The sequence below is a fragment of the Ascaphus truei genome, chromosome 6 (genome assembly GCF_040206685.1).
Source record: "Ascaphus truei isolate aAscTru1 chromosome 6, aAscTru1.hap1, whole genome shotgun sequence".
Lineage (NCBI taxonomy): Eukaryota > Metazoa > Chordata > Amphibia > Anura > Ascaphidae > Ascaphus > Ascaphus truei.
The window spans coordinates 60,370,108-60,385,563 of record NC_134488.1 but is presented as its reverse complement, the minus strand read 5'-3'; the positions used below and the strand labels follow the sequence as shown (position 1 = coordinate 60,385,563).

The window sequence follows — 15,456 nt, the reverse complement described above, 5'->3', positions numbered from 1 at the left end:
TACATAAAGGGTTTCAACAAGGTACAGGAGGAAAGCATATTTCAGAGACATGCTAGTGCAAGATGTCATGCTGGAGGGTGGCCTGGGAAATGTGACTAAGTACGTCACGGTAGTGCATTAATGGACTATCCTCCCAACAGAGGTGGTATGTGTGGATACAGTAATGGATTTTAAGGATGCTTCGCATAGACCTACGGCTGTCCTAAATATGGAAGAAAACCAAGGATCAAAGGGGGTCTGAGGTTTTAGAGCAGGTAGGAAAATGGGCAGACTGAGTGGGCAAAGTGGTTCTTATCTGCTGTCAGATGATGGTTCTATTCCTAGATGTTACAAGCCAGGGGAGTGAGGCAGAGAAACGTACATTCAAAGATACTCACACATACTTGTCTTTGTGTTCTAGTATATTGTATAATCCTGTGCTTTTGTATGCTTCTATGGGTACTAAGCTCCTGGCTACTTGACTTTTGACATTCACAACTGTACAGCACTGTGATTTAAAAAAAAAAAAAATACATATACCCCTCTTCTGCGCTCCTTCCCCCTTTCTCCTTACCACCACCCCCTCCCCTCCGCCTCCCTTCACAGTGCGCTGTACCATTGTAAGTGGCATTGATTGCAGCAAATTGCTGTAGCTGGTAGCAGCTGTCATAACACTGCCGTGATTAAGAGCAGCGCTCGTGATTTCCCGGCTGATTGCATCGATCAGATATATGGGGACGGGTGGAAAGGAGGGAGAAGGCCTGTATTGACATGGAAGTGTTGCTAGTCTTGAACTCTTGCCGTGCCGGAATACAGGTGGCCAAGGACATTTCTGCACCAAAAACCTTGTGATAGCTCTTGTAGCAATCTGCCCCCTCCCCCTCTCCTTATTCTTATCTTTGGTTGAATTCACTGACCATCATATGGGCACTCTGCCTTAACCCTTTTGCTGCCAGAGAGGGCCTTTAAAGCGTTGGTCAGTAATGGATAGAGAGCATGAGTCAAATTCAACTTGCGGCAGAGGGAAGTCCCATGTAGCAAGTAAAAAAATAACATACATTATTTAATTATTGGAGCAATCGCCTTTCTTTTTTTAATAGATGTAATGTAGCGGTTTTACTTATTTGTATCCAGTTAAAAAAATGATGTCTCTGGCTCCACTAAATTGAGTGTGTTTGACTCCGTTATTTTTCTAAAAGAGAAAATTATTGCATTTTTTTTTTACACACTGAGGTGTTTGAGAGTTAAAGTAATTGCAAGAAGCATTGATATAATCTGTTTGTATTGCACTGATCTTGTACATAGCGCTATGCAGAGAAATGTGCAGGCAGTACGAGTCTGCCCCACACAGCTTACAATTGAATGTTGGTGGTTACTTCACAGGAAGATGAAGCCCAAGGTAACAAGTATACACTGGGATTTGAACCGGGCTCAAAGGGTGTGGCATTGCCTGTGAGCTCCTCCAAATTTAACTGCGACTACACCCCTTCACAGTGCGTGGCAGGAGCCTGCACCTGTTCATCTTTGCAGGCCTCTGCTTGGGGATTCTAGGGGTTCACATCAGAACGTGGCAGAACACTTGATTGAATCCAGGAGCGCCATCGCTGCTCTCTGCTTGAGATTTCGGCAGGTGGAGGGGAAGTAATCAAGCTGAAGTGTGCTCCACCAGCGCTGTTGACCTTTTACGGAGATGATACACAGAGGACTCTGAAATATTTCACTGCTGCTCCTGAGTAGGGCTGCGCTTGTCTTCCAGCATGGAAATAAAAGGCGGAGCAAAGATTCGACCTTAATGCCACATGGCGAGTCCCAAAACTGTGGGTGTTCATTTAAAAATAAAAGATCTCTCTGAAATAATAAAATTAATCCAAATGGAAGACTTGCAAAACGTAGCCTTGCGGCACCTCCAGTGCCTTCCTCCCGGTGTCTCTGTCAATGGAGGAACCTGGAAGGGATGATGGAGCGGTGTAATGGACGGGTTTGGCTCCTATTAAGGGTGGAGGGGGAGTGTGTGTGTGTGTACGTACACACCCACACACGCGTCATAATTTTGGAATTCATCTAGCTGATTGTGTCGGCAGTTTCATAAATTTCAGTGGAGTCTCGCTAATCAAGATCACTAATTTGTTAACCATATGCAATTAGTTTTGCACAGATTCCCCAACCCCCTTCCAAATATCACTGATTTTGTGACGTGTGTGTGTGTGTGTGTGTGTGTTTCTCTCTACGCGCACATATGTATATATGAACTCAATGATAAACTAGAAAAAGGGGAAATATAACTTATCTGATTAACGCTTATTAAACATGAAGGTGCGCTATTCACATTCTATGAGCGTCCTGTGAGCCGGCCCTTATTACATTTAATGAATGTCCCATTGTTCTTGCCAAGTTGGTTGCGTTCTGATTGGGGGGAAAAAAGAGGTCTGTTAGGGGGGAGTGCTGCTTTATCCTTCACTTGCAATAGATTCAGCCTTAAATAGGGGCTTGGGATTGTAACAACATGGAGTCCCTATCTTCCATATGTGCAGTGATTTTTTTGATTGAGATTTTTTTTTAACCTTTCCTAGTGACCTAGTCCATTCACGATAATAGCCGTATGTAAGTCTCTAGGAAATAAAATATTGTATCCACATTTCTTGAACGTGTGCCGGAAGATTGTAACTAGGAAGATCAAGGAAAACTGAAAGTCATTTTTAGGAGGACGGGTTTGAACTGTACAAGTAAGATGGGAGTTTTGATTTGAAGGGTATACTGGTTGGCTGAATTGATGCCGACACTGACTAGTGTTCTACAGTCTCAATAAATTTCATGTGAAGTGGCCTCGGGTACCAAGGAGGAGGATTTTAAAGTCCATGAAAAGCTTCCGGTGTTTACATTTATACTCTGTTCTACGCCCGGTATAGGTTTTGGGTTCACCACTTGCAAATGTAGTCTGAATTGGCGCACTCGGCTTATTTCTTTATGCTGGGATTTTGGTTTTGGAAATCGCGGTGCAAGATTGCAATTCCCCCGCCCCATTTTGTTTTTGTTTTCCAATCGGCTACCTTTAAACTCATCTAACTGTGCTAAACGCCAAGACTCGGCTTCTGTTTTTATTGAAGTGAAGTATATGATATTATTTTTCAGGGAATGGGGCAGGGTTTGGCAATTGAAGAGATTTTTTTCTTTACCCTTAACCCACCCTGTCCTTTTCAGAAAGCCAATACAGAGGAGAGTAGGGCTCTTTGTTTGTGTAACTTCTGTAGCACACACAGTGACATTACACACACGGGAGCAGCCAGAGGAAATCTAACCCTCCCAAGTCTCCGCTCACCATGTTTACTTACTTATAGGGGTTAGATTTTTGTAAGTCAGATGTGACCGCTTCAACATGTCACTGCCGTTCGTACGTTTTGATCCTATGAAGTACTGATTGCCCTTTAAATTGTCTAATAAGAAGTATGTTCCATTTATTATGTGTAATACATTATTTTAATATTAAATATTCACTGTGTATGTGTGCGTTGTGTACAGTGTATATAATGTCTATTAGCCATGTATACTGTATACACGAGTGCATGTCCCTATGTATGTGCATCATAAATGTATTGTTGCAAAATTTAATTTTTCCTTAAACGCAAAAGCACAGATTTCTTCACCAGGGACCCCAGGCGTTCTCACCTGGAAACAAGGCATTTTTCCTGGCTATACTATACATGCTAATGTGACCCCTTTTTTGTTGTTGTGCAGGCACAGAGCCGTGGCCCTTCTATTTCATTAACGGCTTCCTGAATTTTAACGTGGTGTTCGTCATGGCCCTTTTCGTCTTGCCTCTGACTTCACTGATGGAATATCTGCTGCAGAAAATTAACAGTAAGGCCCCACCCAGCTTTTGTCGTTATCATTTGTCCTTTTAAGTAGAGGTAAAATACAAAGCTCTGCAATCCGTTGCAGGCCCCCCTGGCAGCGAAATAGTTAATGCATCCGGAACAAGGCACTTTACAAGTTATAATCGGTTCAGATTGATTGAAACTGCGATGCACAGAGGCACTGCTACATCAAAGATTGGGTATGTTTGGTACATGGATCTGCACACTGCATTGCTTATTAATAGGGTTAGTGGACCTGACTTATGCGAGGGGGTGTCTTCATTGTAGGAAGTCTTAGTTGTGAGTTGGGAAACAGATTCCTCTTGAGTTCCAAGAATCCCATCCCACTTGATCAGTCATTAGGGTAAGGGGGATCATACCTCTCATGCTCAATATAAATCCGAGTACAAGCTGGAGGGTGGTGGAAGTATTTGTAGCAGTAAATAGTTACGGGACCTCTCCCCCCTATATGAATTGTGGAACAATGTAACATTACATGGGGGGGTTATTCAGTACATTTTGATAGTACAGAGTCCTGTTGACGGTAATGCCCTAGAGCCGTCTTGATGTTTCATTAAGAAGACTGGTTCAGTGTGTCAATGACACCGCCCGAACAAATCGGAACGCTCCGTTTCTGAAAGTTCCATGCAAAGATAACGGGGGTCTGGGAGCTTGTGAAGAATGGGGTATTTTGATTGGTCAGCGTCTTAACTGAAGTATTTCATTGCTCCTGCAGTTCAGAACCTGGGAAGACCCTATTGGCTGACGCTAGCTCCCATGTATATCTGGATTCTGGTTTTCTTCACACGGCCCCACAAAGAGGAAAGATTCCTGTATCCGATCTACCCACTCATCTGTCTATGTGGAGCTGTGGCTCTCTCGGCACTGCAGGTGCGTACGACTTTAGAAGTGGTTTTTCCCCCCCTTTTAATTAAAGGTATATGTATCTACATGGGAGGGGTGTCCTCCTGCACAGGAGAAGCAGGCAGTTTAGGCAGCCATGGGGGGAGGGCTGTGTACAGTTTGAGCCAATCAAAGTGCTCCATTTTGACTTTGCATTATGAGATACCATGAGTGACAAATAGGGTTTGTGTTTTATTTAATAGAGGACTGATTGGTTAATGTCACAGCCGAAGTGAAATCCTAAACGTCATGTCGCCACACTTCACGCACTCGACACCTGCACAGTTTACACAGTAATGGTTTACAATGGAGGCAGGCGTTAAAAGAATTATAGACCATAAAAAAGCAAATTTTAATAGGGAAAAAAAACCTTGCGGGTGTCGAAATCACAGCTTTGATTTAATCTGCTATTTACGTAATGATGGCTTTCAGAGGCAATATTAGTGTGTACAGTATATCAGAACATTATCCCAACAGCGGGGGGCAGCAAGCGTTGTGTATGAAGATGGGACAATCTGCTACTAACATGGGAATAGGAAAACATTTAAAGGTCCAATCCCATGTAGCCAGCCACAAAATTGATTGTAAAATTGTTTACAAAAGGTTAACTGGCCTCCTAAATTAATCTGTGCTGAAAGCAAATATTTGACGTATGGGTAAATACATTTTTATACGCCCTGAATTAGTGACACAATGCATTGTAAGTTTGTGCTTGTATTTCCTTGATCCTCCTTCATACAGATATTTAGAATAGGTTTTATTAATTAACACTATTGTTTGTTCTAAAAATCTTCTAAAACTTTTCGGGCTCAAAGTGCAAAATCTGAAGGGACAAATGTGTTTTGGGTTTCTGCCCTCCCCCCCCCCACCCTAATTTGTAATCAGTTTTATTACCGGAGTGCAACAGTGAGTCATTTTGGGTAACATATTTTTGATGAGGTTGAATTCAGTGTATTTTGCTCCGTGTGTATTGAATGAGACAATGCAACTAAAGCACTGTTGTCTGGATATGTATGATTCAGAACATCTATTGTGCATCAGAAACCAGTGCGGATACAAAGAAAAGATAGATACAGGCACATATAAAAGGATATACGTCAGCCAGGATGGACTAGAGCAGGTCTGGCGTTCTTAAGCCTACACTTTTAAAACTAGAATGCTATTTTTTTTGTCCCCGCACTGTTATTATTTATCATTCTTTTATTTTCTGTCCATCCACTGGGATTGTTCTGTGTGTACTGGCAGGGGGATGCTTTGTTTAGAACAATAAAATGTCTCCTTTGTGTAACGGAAAAATCTCTCTATAATAGGCTGACTAAAGTGGTCAATCATCTGTTGCATTGTGCGGCTTTTGAGAGCTGTTAAGTGCTTTCCCCTTTTGGATAAGCTGTCCGGCGCTGATAACGCGAGACGTAACTGCCTGTAACGCATTGCTCCAAGAAAAGACGCTATATTGTCTGAGAAATATGTGGGGAAGCGAATTTACGTGGAAAATAAGAAAATGCTGCTTTAAAGTGTGTGTGTGTGTGTTTGTGTGTGTTTGTGTGTGTGTGTGTGTGTGTGTGTGTGTGTGTGTGTGTGTGTGTGTGTGTGTGTGTGTGTGTGTGTGTAGTTGTGTGTGTGTGTGTGTGTGTGTGTGTGTATAGTTGTGTGTGTGTAGTTGTGTGTGTGTGTAGTTGTGTGTGTGTGTGTAGTTGTGTGTGTATTTTTCTGTGTAGTTGGTTTCAATTAAAAAAAAATGGTTTTTGCAAATAAATGTTTTCTTTATTTGTGTTTGGTTTAAAATGAATGTTTCTATTTCCACCTAATCCTGAAAAATGATTGCAAAATAGGTTTCAACCACACATTAAGTTATGGTGGATAAAAAAGTGACAAAAACCTTCCACTGTACAAATAAAAATAAAAATATCACTTGTGACCACATTCCCATGTCCCAGACAGGTCGGCAACCCTGTTTTCCCCCTTTCTCTTAGCATACAGTGTCTCCACTGCAGCCAGGGATTCTGGGTAATGACCTTCAAATAAGCTCACCGTGTCATTTTTTGCTGTCAGTAGGTTTACTGGTTATGCACCTCCTTTAACCGTGGCTATGCTGGAAAGGTGTGCAATACGACAGGCATGTTGATAGAGATCCGTGTTAAAATAGACAAGAAGCAACACTGAGTGTTATTTGTTGCCCTTACCCAGAATCCTTGGCTGCAATGGAAGCACTGTATGCTAAGAGGTAATGGGGAAAGGCAGATTTGCAGACTTGTCGGAGACGTGTGAATGTGCTCACAATTGTTGTTTTCATTTGATGTAAAATAAGTTTGTAATTTGTTTTAATTGGCGCACGCACACTCGTAGCCAGACTCCTTGTAGTGTTAATACAGCATAGGATTCAATTGCAGTGATAACATCTGAAAGGGGTGTGTGTGTGTGTCCCTAATATTTTTCCTGCAGCATGGAGGATCACTGACATCTCACCCATAAAAGATATCCCTGCTGTTGATTCCCTTTAGCCCTGGGTGGGACAGGTCCCTCTACTGACCGTGCTTCCCACTTCTCTCCTTTAGAAATGCTACCACTACTTGTTTCAGCGTTACCGCCTGGAGCATTACACCGTCTCTTCCAACTGGCTGGCACTGGGAACTGTGTTCCTCTTCGGCCTCTTGTCCTTCTCACGGTCAATTGCATTATTCAGAGGTGGGTTGTTGTTTAAGTTTTTCAGCAGTAGTATAAAACTTGCAGTCCTTTTTCCATGCAAGCCGATGAACACACACACACACACACACACACACACACACACACACACACACACACACACACACACACACACACACACACACACACACACACACACACACACACACACACACACACCGCTGTGCAAATTAACCTGTGCGGCTATGAACTGGTAATATTAGATTGATTCCAGCCCTTCTAGCAGGGAGTAGTAATGGGCTGTGGGGGGGGGGAGGGAGGAGAGAAGAGTTTGAACCTCCGTATTACCTTCTGCGGTTGTTCTTGCTTTAACCCTTTGAGTGACGTAGGGGCCCACAGCTCCACGAACGGAAGAGAAGTATTCCGCTCCTTTGCTACTAGACCGCGTTCAGCGCTCCACTTGACCCCAGGACTTGGTGACTGTCATAAACCACTCTGAAGTAAAGCAGCAACCACACCACCTCCCTCCCCCCCCTTCCTCCCTCCCCCAGAAGCCGGTATGAGTTTAACTTTTATAATGTTAGTATCGTGTCCCCTGAGCATGTCCTGTTTAAATAACAAAACAAGAAAAAAGTATAATAAATTAAGGTCATTTTTTCAGTGTTCAAAATCATGATCTTAAGCTCTAGCTTCTGAGGTTGCCATGGTAACCTTTAGCCCACACTCGTCTCTGAGGAGTTCCATCTTAGCCTCACAGACACGTAATGTTTCAATGTTTTTATCTGCTGAACAGAACATAGGATTTACAAAATAAAAACCCAAATCTCTTGAAGTAAAAAAAAATGGCTCTCAGGCGTAGGCTGCTGAGACCTGATCTATTTAGCACCGTCAACTTTTTTTTTCTTCTGTTTTTCTTCAAGGGTACCACGGACCACTTGACCTGTACCCAGAATTCCACCGGCTCGCCACAGACCAGTCTATCCACACAGTGGCGGCAGGCAGGCCAGTCAATGTGTGCGTGGGGAAGGAATGGTACCGCTTCCCCAGCAACTTCCTGCTTCCAGACAAGTGAGTTTCCCTAGAACATCGAAACATACAATTTGACAGCAAAGAAGAACAACCTATGCCCACTCACTCTTCCCATTCCCCATCTGCTGTAAAACCTCAGACCCTATTTGAATCTTTTATTTCTTTGATATTTAGGATAGCCTGCTAACTTGCCTCAAAGTATTTTGGAATTCCCTAGCTGTATTAGCATTTATCACCTCTATTGGGAGGCTATTTTGTGTGTCCACCAGAAGTACTTCCTCACAATTCCCCTGAGCTTCACACCCTCCAGCTAGCTATTTGTTGAAGAGGACGTATGATTGGGGGAAAACGGGTCCCTTTTCTATTGACTACAAAGCCACCTTCTTGCTCAGTAGCATTTCTGCTCCTCTTTAGGGAGACCTACATAGTTCTGAAGTACTGAATAAAGATCAGTGATCTAGACTCTCTCTCTAACATGCTGTGAAGCAGCCTTTCCCCTGCCTGCTAAGATTGAATCTCCATCCGGTGAAACTTATGGCCCTTATTCAATTAGGAGGGAAGATGCTTCCTGTGCTGGAGAAGAATGCAGTTCCATTCATTTCAACACAGCTGAACTTCTCTAGTATGGGGAGCGTGGCTGCACAGAATATTGGATAAATGGACCTGGTAATTCATTAAACTGTGATAGTGCCAATCGTGCCATTATTACACGGAGACTCCCGTTAAAGTCAATGGGAATTTCCCTGCTATAGTATCCAGATTGGTACAATCCGTTTGAATAGCCACTTAAGTGTCGTGCAAATGTCTAAAAGCTGTAGGAATGCTATAGAAGTATAGGTTTATCATGGGTTGTATATATTGCAATTTCAGTATGTTCCAAACATCACGGCTCGCTCTTGGCGAGTGCCCGGCTCGCTCTTCTCGGGGAGTGCACAAGTAGTAGAAAAGTACAGTTTTTAAGCAGCCATCCCATCTTCAAGCATTTGTTTTTAAAGTATTAGATCCCGGAGCTACTGTAAACCTTGCTACTTTTTGTTCTGTGGCTCTTTCTGGTTCAAATACTGTAAAAAAAAACAAAAACAAATGATATAACCAGAAATAAAAAGGTGCTCTTTAGGAATGGTCCTTTAAAATGAATCATTTGGCAGTATATGTTCAATCTATGAAAAGGACTTGTTATTTTTTTGTTGTTAATGTGTCCTGGGAATAAGCCTTTCTATGCTTTCTACAGTGATTAGTACCTTTCTTTCTTTTTTTTCCCCCCTGCCATGGCTTTGTTTTGCATTGCAGGCCTCGCTCACAGCCGATGGGTTCAATGAAAGCCAAGCGTTCCCGACACAACATAAAAATTAGGCGTTTAACCTTGTATCTCTTTGTTTTACAATTCGACATGCTCCATGGTTACTCTGAGTGTATTTGCCCAGCGCAGTTGGCAGCTCCAGTTCATCGAGTCGGAGTTCAGAGGTCAGCTCCCAAAACCCTTTGCTAAAGGCAGGCGGGCGACAAGAAATATCCCCAAGGACATGAACGATCAGAATCGAGAAGAGCCGTCTAGATACGTGAGTGTGAACCTGTTTTTACTTTTCTTCTGCTCAGAAATTACCCCACCCCTGTTATACGCGTGATCATCTACATTTACCCCTATGTGAAAATATACATACAGTACTTGCACCATTTCCCCATTGATTTGAAATAAGGCTAAGGCCCCGCTCCCAGAGTCAGCGCGCCCGCACTGCAGACAGGCGGGGCGCTGACATACACAGACCGTGATATGCGGTCTGTAGGGAGCAGGAGGTGGGCGGGAGTGGGAGGCTTGAGCGGGAGGGGGGGCGTGGCTTGAGCGGAGGGACCCGCTACTCTTCCCCCCCCCCTCCACGGCTCGGGCTGCTGATTGAAGGTAAGTAAAGCAACACACACACACTCATACACACAGACAGGCACATACACACACACACACACACACAGAGGCAGGCACTCACGCACTCAGGCACACACATACACACACATACACACACAGACAAGCACTCACGCTGCTTTCACTCCACACTCCTCCCCGCTCCCCGAAGCCTCTCCTCCTCCCGAAGCCTCCCCTCCCCATTGGCTCACAGCCACACCACATGACGCGTCAACGCTAGGGAACACCATTCTCTTGTATCCCATAGCGGCTGACGCGCCACAGCGTGTAGTGCGCTGTGCAGCCAGGGGGGACCGGGACCGGCTCCGCAGGATTCCCCTGCTGGTGGGGAACTCGCGTGTGGCCGCCGGGCGCACCGGGTCCCAGGCCTAAGAGATTAAAAGCTGTGGCAGACGCTGGACTTAAAGCACCAGTCACTTTTTTTAAAATATTATTTTCATTATTTAAATGTACTTGAACTGGGCAGTCCCCCGACTTCTATGAGAACTTTGGTCACCAAGATATTTGTATGTTTTTTGGGGCTGGAGCAGCAGTGTTGTGACCCAACGACAAATATGGCCCTGAGGTCACCACTAGAAAGTCCCCACATCCTGTTCCGATGACGTTTCAGCGACACGCCACCAGAGCACGGATGTCCCGGCGGCCATATTGTGTCCACCAAGAAAGTATTCTTGCCCGATGGAGGTACTGGCTGTATCTCAGGAAACCTGGTGGTCCCCGGAGGTCGGCTCACACGGGATAGTCTCCCAGGGACACCCTGATTCAGTTAATCTGCTGATCCTTCTGTCAGAGAAGGGATTAATGGTGCCCTCTGCCATTTATAGCTGCTGGTCCCTGTTACCAGCACCTTCTGCTCTTTAACCACTGCACAAATTCACTACCACACACGTGGACCACACACATGGACCACACACATGCAGATACGGACTGTACTGGCGGGACCTGTCACAGGCAGAAGCATACATGGCATGCACAGGAGGTGACGGTGGGACAGCAGAGAGATGCAGAACACTGAACATGGCGGGACACAGAGGGAAACATGAAGTTCAATACTAGGGATAATTTAGCTTGATTGTGCTTGAATATATCAAGAAAGGACCAAGTTCCAATAAAATGGTTATCAACTAAGACCATTTTAAATCTGAATATTTTTTGTGTATTTTGCATATAAGTGGTAAACAATTCCTGTGCAACCATAGGCGTCGGCCATGCTGCCGAAGACCGCGTGGAGGCGTCCACACACGATCACATTGCCTTAAGGCATTGATCGCGCCCATAGACCACGCCCGCGCGCGACAGCAGGAGGGACGCGCGCGTTGCGCGAGGAATCGGTTGGAACTGATTTCTCGGCGCGACGGGCAGGTCACGTGAGTAGTTCGCCCAATGAGGGCGAATCAGCTCCGTGCCATCAGGCACGTCTACTATGTCTTGAAAACGCATTCACGGTTCACGCAGGTGATGTCACGTGAACAAAGGCTGTATGGATGCAGCCATAGGGTTTAGACAGCCGCTGAACCCGCATTAAAAATCTCCCTCCTTATTCCTCAATAAAAATCATCTCAATTGGTTCCCCTTTTTGAGCAGTGTCTTGTAGTGATGAGGATTAATTGAGGTGACGTCTGTCTGGTACTTTTTTTTTCTTTCCCACTTTGATGAACCCTGCTGTTCTAGCTCTCACGCTGAGCATCATTTCTTGGTAATCTGTCAGCCGTCAATCAGAAAAAGGTTTTTATTTCTGCGTTTCTATTTGCAGCCCTGACTCACTCCGATAGAAACCTTTTCTATTACAGACTCTATACAGCACGTAATTAACTTACATTGACGTCACCAAACTTCATGCAGTGAGCACCTTATCTGCAGTTAACATATTTTTTTTTGGGGGGGGGGGGGGGGTAGGAAAATACAAATCCTTTTTTTCTCTAATACATTTAGACTTTTTATGGTGTTAAAAAAGCCGTCCCTCCCAGGACTACAGTAAACTAATGACGGTGGAATGCTTAATCAATTACATTTTTTGGCGCCCTTAAGACTTATCAGATACGTCATGGGCAAACGCTCGAGTTTTAGTTGGTGATCGGGCTGAACAATACAAGGGTGCGGCCAGCCAATCACAACGGAAGTGGAGCAGCTTCAACTTTCTGTATCTGAGGGCCAACCTTGTCATGTGATTAATCCAAGAGTAGTCATATGATGTGGAAAAATTGGGGGGGGGGAGAGGAGAGGTGGTTGTTCGCACTCTGCCTGCTGCCAGACCCCCTGTACTGAAAAGGTTATATGTGGGTGAATGGCCTTTTCTTAAAGTGACTTGTGTTATTAAATGCCCCTCCCAATCACAAATATTAATATTTCCATGGTAAATACATTTGTGGTGTAACCCTCCTTGTCGGTTCTTAGGGAGTTTACTATGAACTATCAGTATCAGTGAACTATGTACATGGCTGTGTTCAGTCTGTCATACTTTGTCAGGGTGGTGGATCTGCACAGGCTGGGTGTAGATATGCTGATGGAATAATGATGGGCGCAAGGAACTTTTATGTTCAAACAAGAGCTTTATTGACAGCTGTCCACAATGCTCCTCACACATTGACATTACCCACAGTAGACATACTTCTTGTATCTTCAGTGTTTGTACTATTTATATCTTCCCTATGTAACCCTTCCTGTCCGGCTTCTAGGGAGTTTACATCAGTGCGCAGTATTTGGCTACTCAGAATAGTTTACTTCACTTCAGGGTGCTGGATTCAGGTGGCTGGGCGATGAGAGAGCAAGGGTGAAAATGATGGGCGCCAGGAACGTTTGTAGTACAACTCGGTCTTTATTCAGGTCCCCAGGCACAGGGACATTTCATACTCACTCGACATAGTTGTACGTTGCTTTACATACTGTTGGTTACTCATTTACACTCTTAACACTCAAAGGGCGTTGTATGTAGTTGGTTGTGTTACTTGTATTGGATCAGACCCCCTTCGGAGTAATGTCTGTTATACTCCGTATCTTTGGGCCTTTACTGGGATCCTGGCCAATTCTGTGTAAGTAACGACTGTTCCCAATCAGGAATGGGATATAGCCACTTCCCTGCTGGTTGGAGAGAATACATAGGTGGATCCGGATCTGCTGACATCTGGGAGCCCTCCACATTTGGCCCACTGTGGCATGTCTGCCTCCCAATCTTTGGAACCTATTTGTTTACGTCAGCCATCTAATTGGGATCTTTACAATAAGGGCACTGTTCCCATCTGTAAAATAATAAATAAACAATGGTGGCCTGATCTCTCCTATTCATGAACACCTTCCTTATCTACACTCCCCAAGGCTCCTCTCCTCTTGTCCTCCAGGGACATTTCCTAATGCCTGATTTGTGTGTTGCACTTGTATTTTTCCCTATATTCTATTGTCCCTTTTGTAAAGCACAGAGTACACTGTGTGATTACATCCTATATTTATAATCCTATCGATACGTAGGAAGGCAAACAAACAAAAAAACATGACAACTGTATTGCTGAAACAGTAGCAAATATATGCCAATTGGTCCAGGGTATGGATATGTTTGAGGACCTCAGCCCTACACCTTCCACCACTGCCGCCACAAAATGATCGCCTCTCTATCCCGCTTCCCCTGCTGTTGAGAATGGAAAAAGAAATAGTGTTGCTAAGTTCTATCACTGCAGAGTACCCAGTGCTTGCTGCAGAGTTGTTCAGGTCCCTTTCTCAGGGAGCTTACAGTCACATTTTTGGTGCATGGGGCACAGAACAAGTGACTGATACTGTAATTGGAACTGGGTTCACCCACTTCAAAGGCAGTGATGTTACCACTGAGCTATGACCCGTGTCATAAAGGCACACTAAAGGTTAATATTCAATAAATGTTTTTATATAAATACCAAGGCGCTGCGGTTCTACCACTTACCCTTGCCAAGCAGTGACTTGTGTGTGGTTAATTGTAGTAGGTTGTAACAAGAAGCACGGCTAATGAGACTTTACAAAGCTTGCTGGCGAGGACAAAAGGAGAGGAAAGTACCCATCTCGATTTTTGGCCCAACATTATCTGCTTATAAAACACGCTTTGTCTTCATCACTCGCTCTCCCATTGTCAGCGTAATAATGTTGCCCGCGTTCTATCTACCAGGGCTCTGTTTCCCGGTAGGGTGGGTGGGAAGGGGAAAGCGCTGCTTATTACTGTCCTATTCAAGGCATTTCTTGCGAGTGCAGCATTGAGCCACGCACGCGGCCATCAGCAGCGCATTCAAGAGAAATCAGCACAGGCTGCGGATATGAAAAGCTTGTCAGCTCTATTGTGAGAGACTATAAGAGGCACAGCGCAGATTGGATCAACGGGAAAGGAGAGAGAAGTAATAATAACCAGTCATTTTTTTTTTTTTGTCGTGATCTGCAGTGGGAATGTTACAGAACAAAGTTTTTGGGGTGTTGAAGCTGCCGTTGGTGGTTTATCTCTTCCATGCACAAGGTACAATCTTGTAGTTCTTAAAGGTGCCACAAAAAAAACCCCGTTGTTTTCTTTACCCTTTGAAATGTCTTTCCTGCAAATGCTGTCAGTCTCCTAAGCTTTCATACCCCTCTAAAAATCGATGCAGCCTAGGATAGAACAACATGGTAGATTGACTCAGATGAAACTTGAATTCCTGTCGGATAATATCCCTTCCCTCACACAAAAGGGAGAACCAAAAAACAAGGAGGATGAGACGAGCAGGGGATTCTGGGGATGGAAATTGCAATAGTTTCTCTGATATAGGGAAAATCTTTAACACAACAATGTCTGCAATTCATTAAAGGCACAATTTCCCATATATAAAAAAAAAACATTCCCCTCACATCACCCCTTGTGCGTCCCCGAGAGCTGAACAGTGCTAGATTCAGCACCAGGACCCGCTGGACACTTGTACAGAAGAGAGATCAGTCGCTCTACCTTAATACTCCAAAGTAGAGAGAGTGATGATAATTGCTTCATATTGGCTGCGTGATACAGGGGATTTTAATACCAGGACGTATCGGCGCTACTTTTTACCCGCAAGTATCTTTGGAAGCCTGAGTCGCCATTGCTGAAATGAACACGGTTCACTTCCGGGGAAGCCCTGGTTCCAATCACAAAGGAGAGAACAATTCATTATTTTAATAATG

The 15,456-nt window shown here is 44.3% G+C and overlaps 1 protein-coding gene across 3 annotated transcripts in view; it reads left to right on the top strand.

Annotated features, from left to right (window-relative positions):
• ALG9 (ALG9 alpha-1,2-mannosyltransferase) overlaps positions 1–15,456 on the top strand; it is a 78,010-nt gene that overhangs the window by 31,176 nt on the left and 31,378 nt on the right. For 2 of the 3 annotated variants that reach the window (XM_075604406.1, XM_075604408.1), the window contains 5 exons: positions 3,712–3,834; positions 4,567–4,721; positions 7,289–7,418; positions 8,297–8,444; positions 9,835–9,964. In XM_075604406.1, the coding sequence (XP_075460521.1) occupies positions 3,712–3,834; positions 4,567–4,721; positions 7,289–7,418; positions 8,297–8,444; positions 9,835–9,964 (686 nt within the window). Of the gene's footprint in view, positions 1–3,711; positions 3,835–4,566; positions 4,722–7,288; positions 7,419–8,296; positions 8,445–9,829; positions 9,965–15,456 lie in introns of all 3 variants that reach the window. The other variant, XM_075604407.1, reaches the window with a different exon arrangement.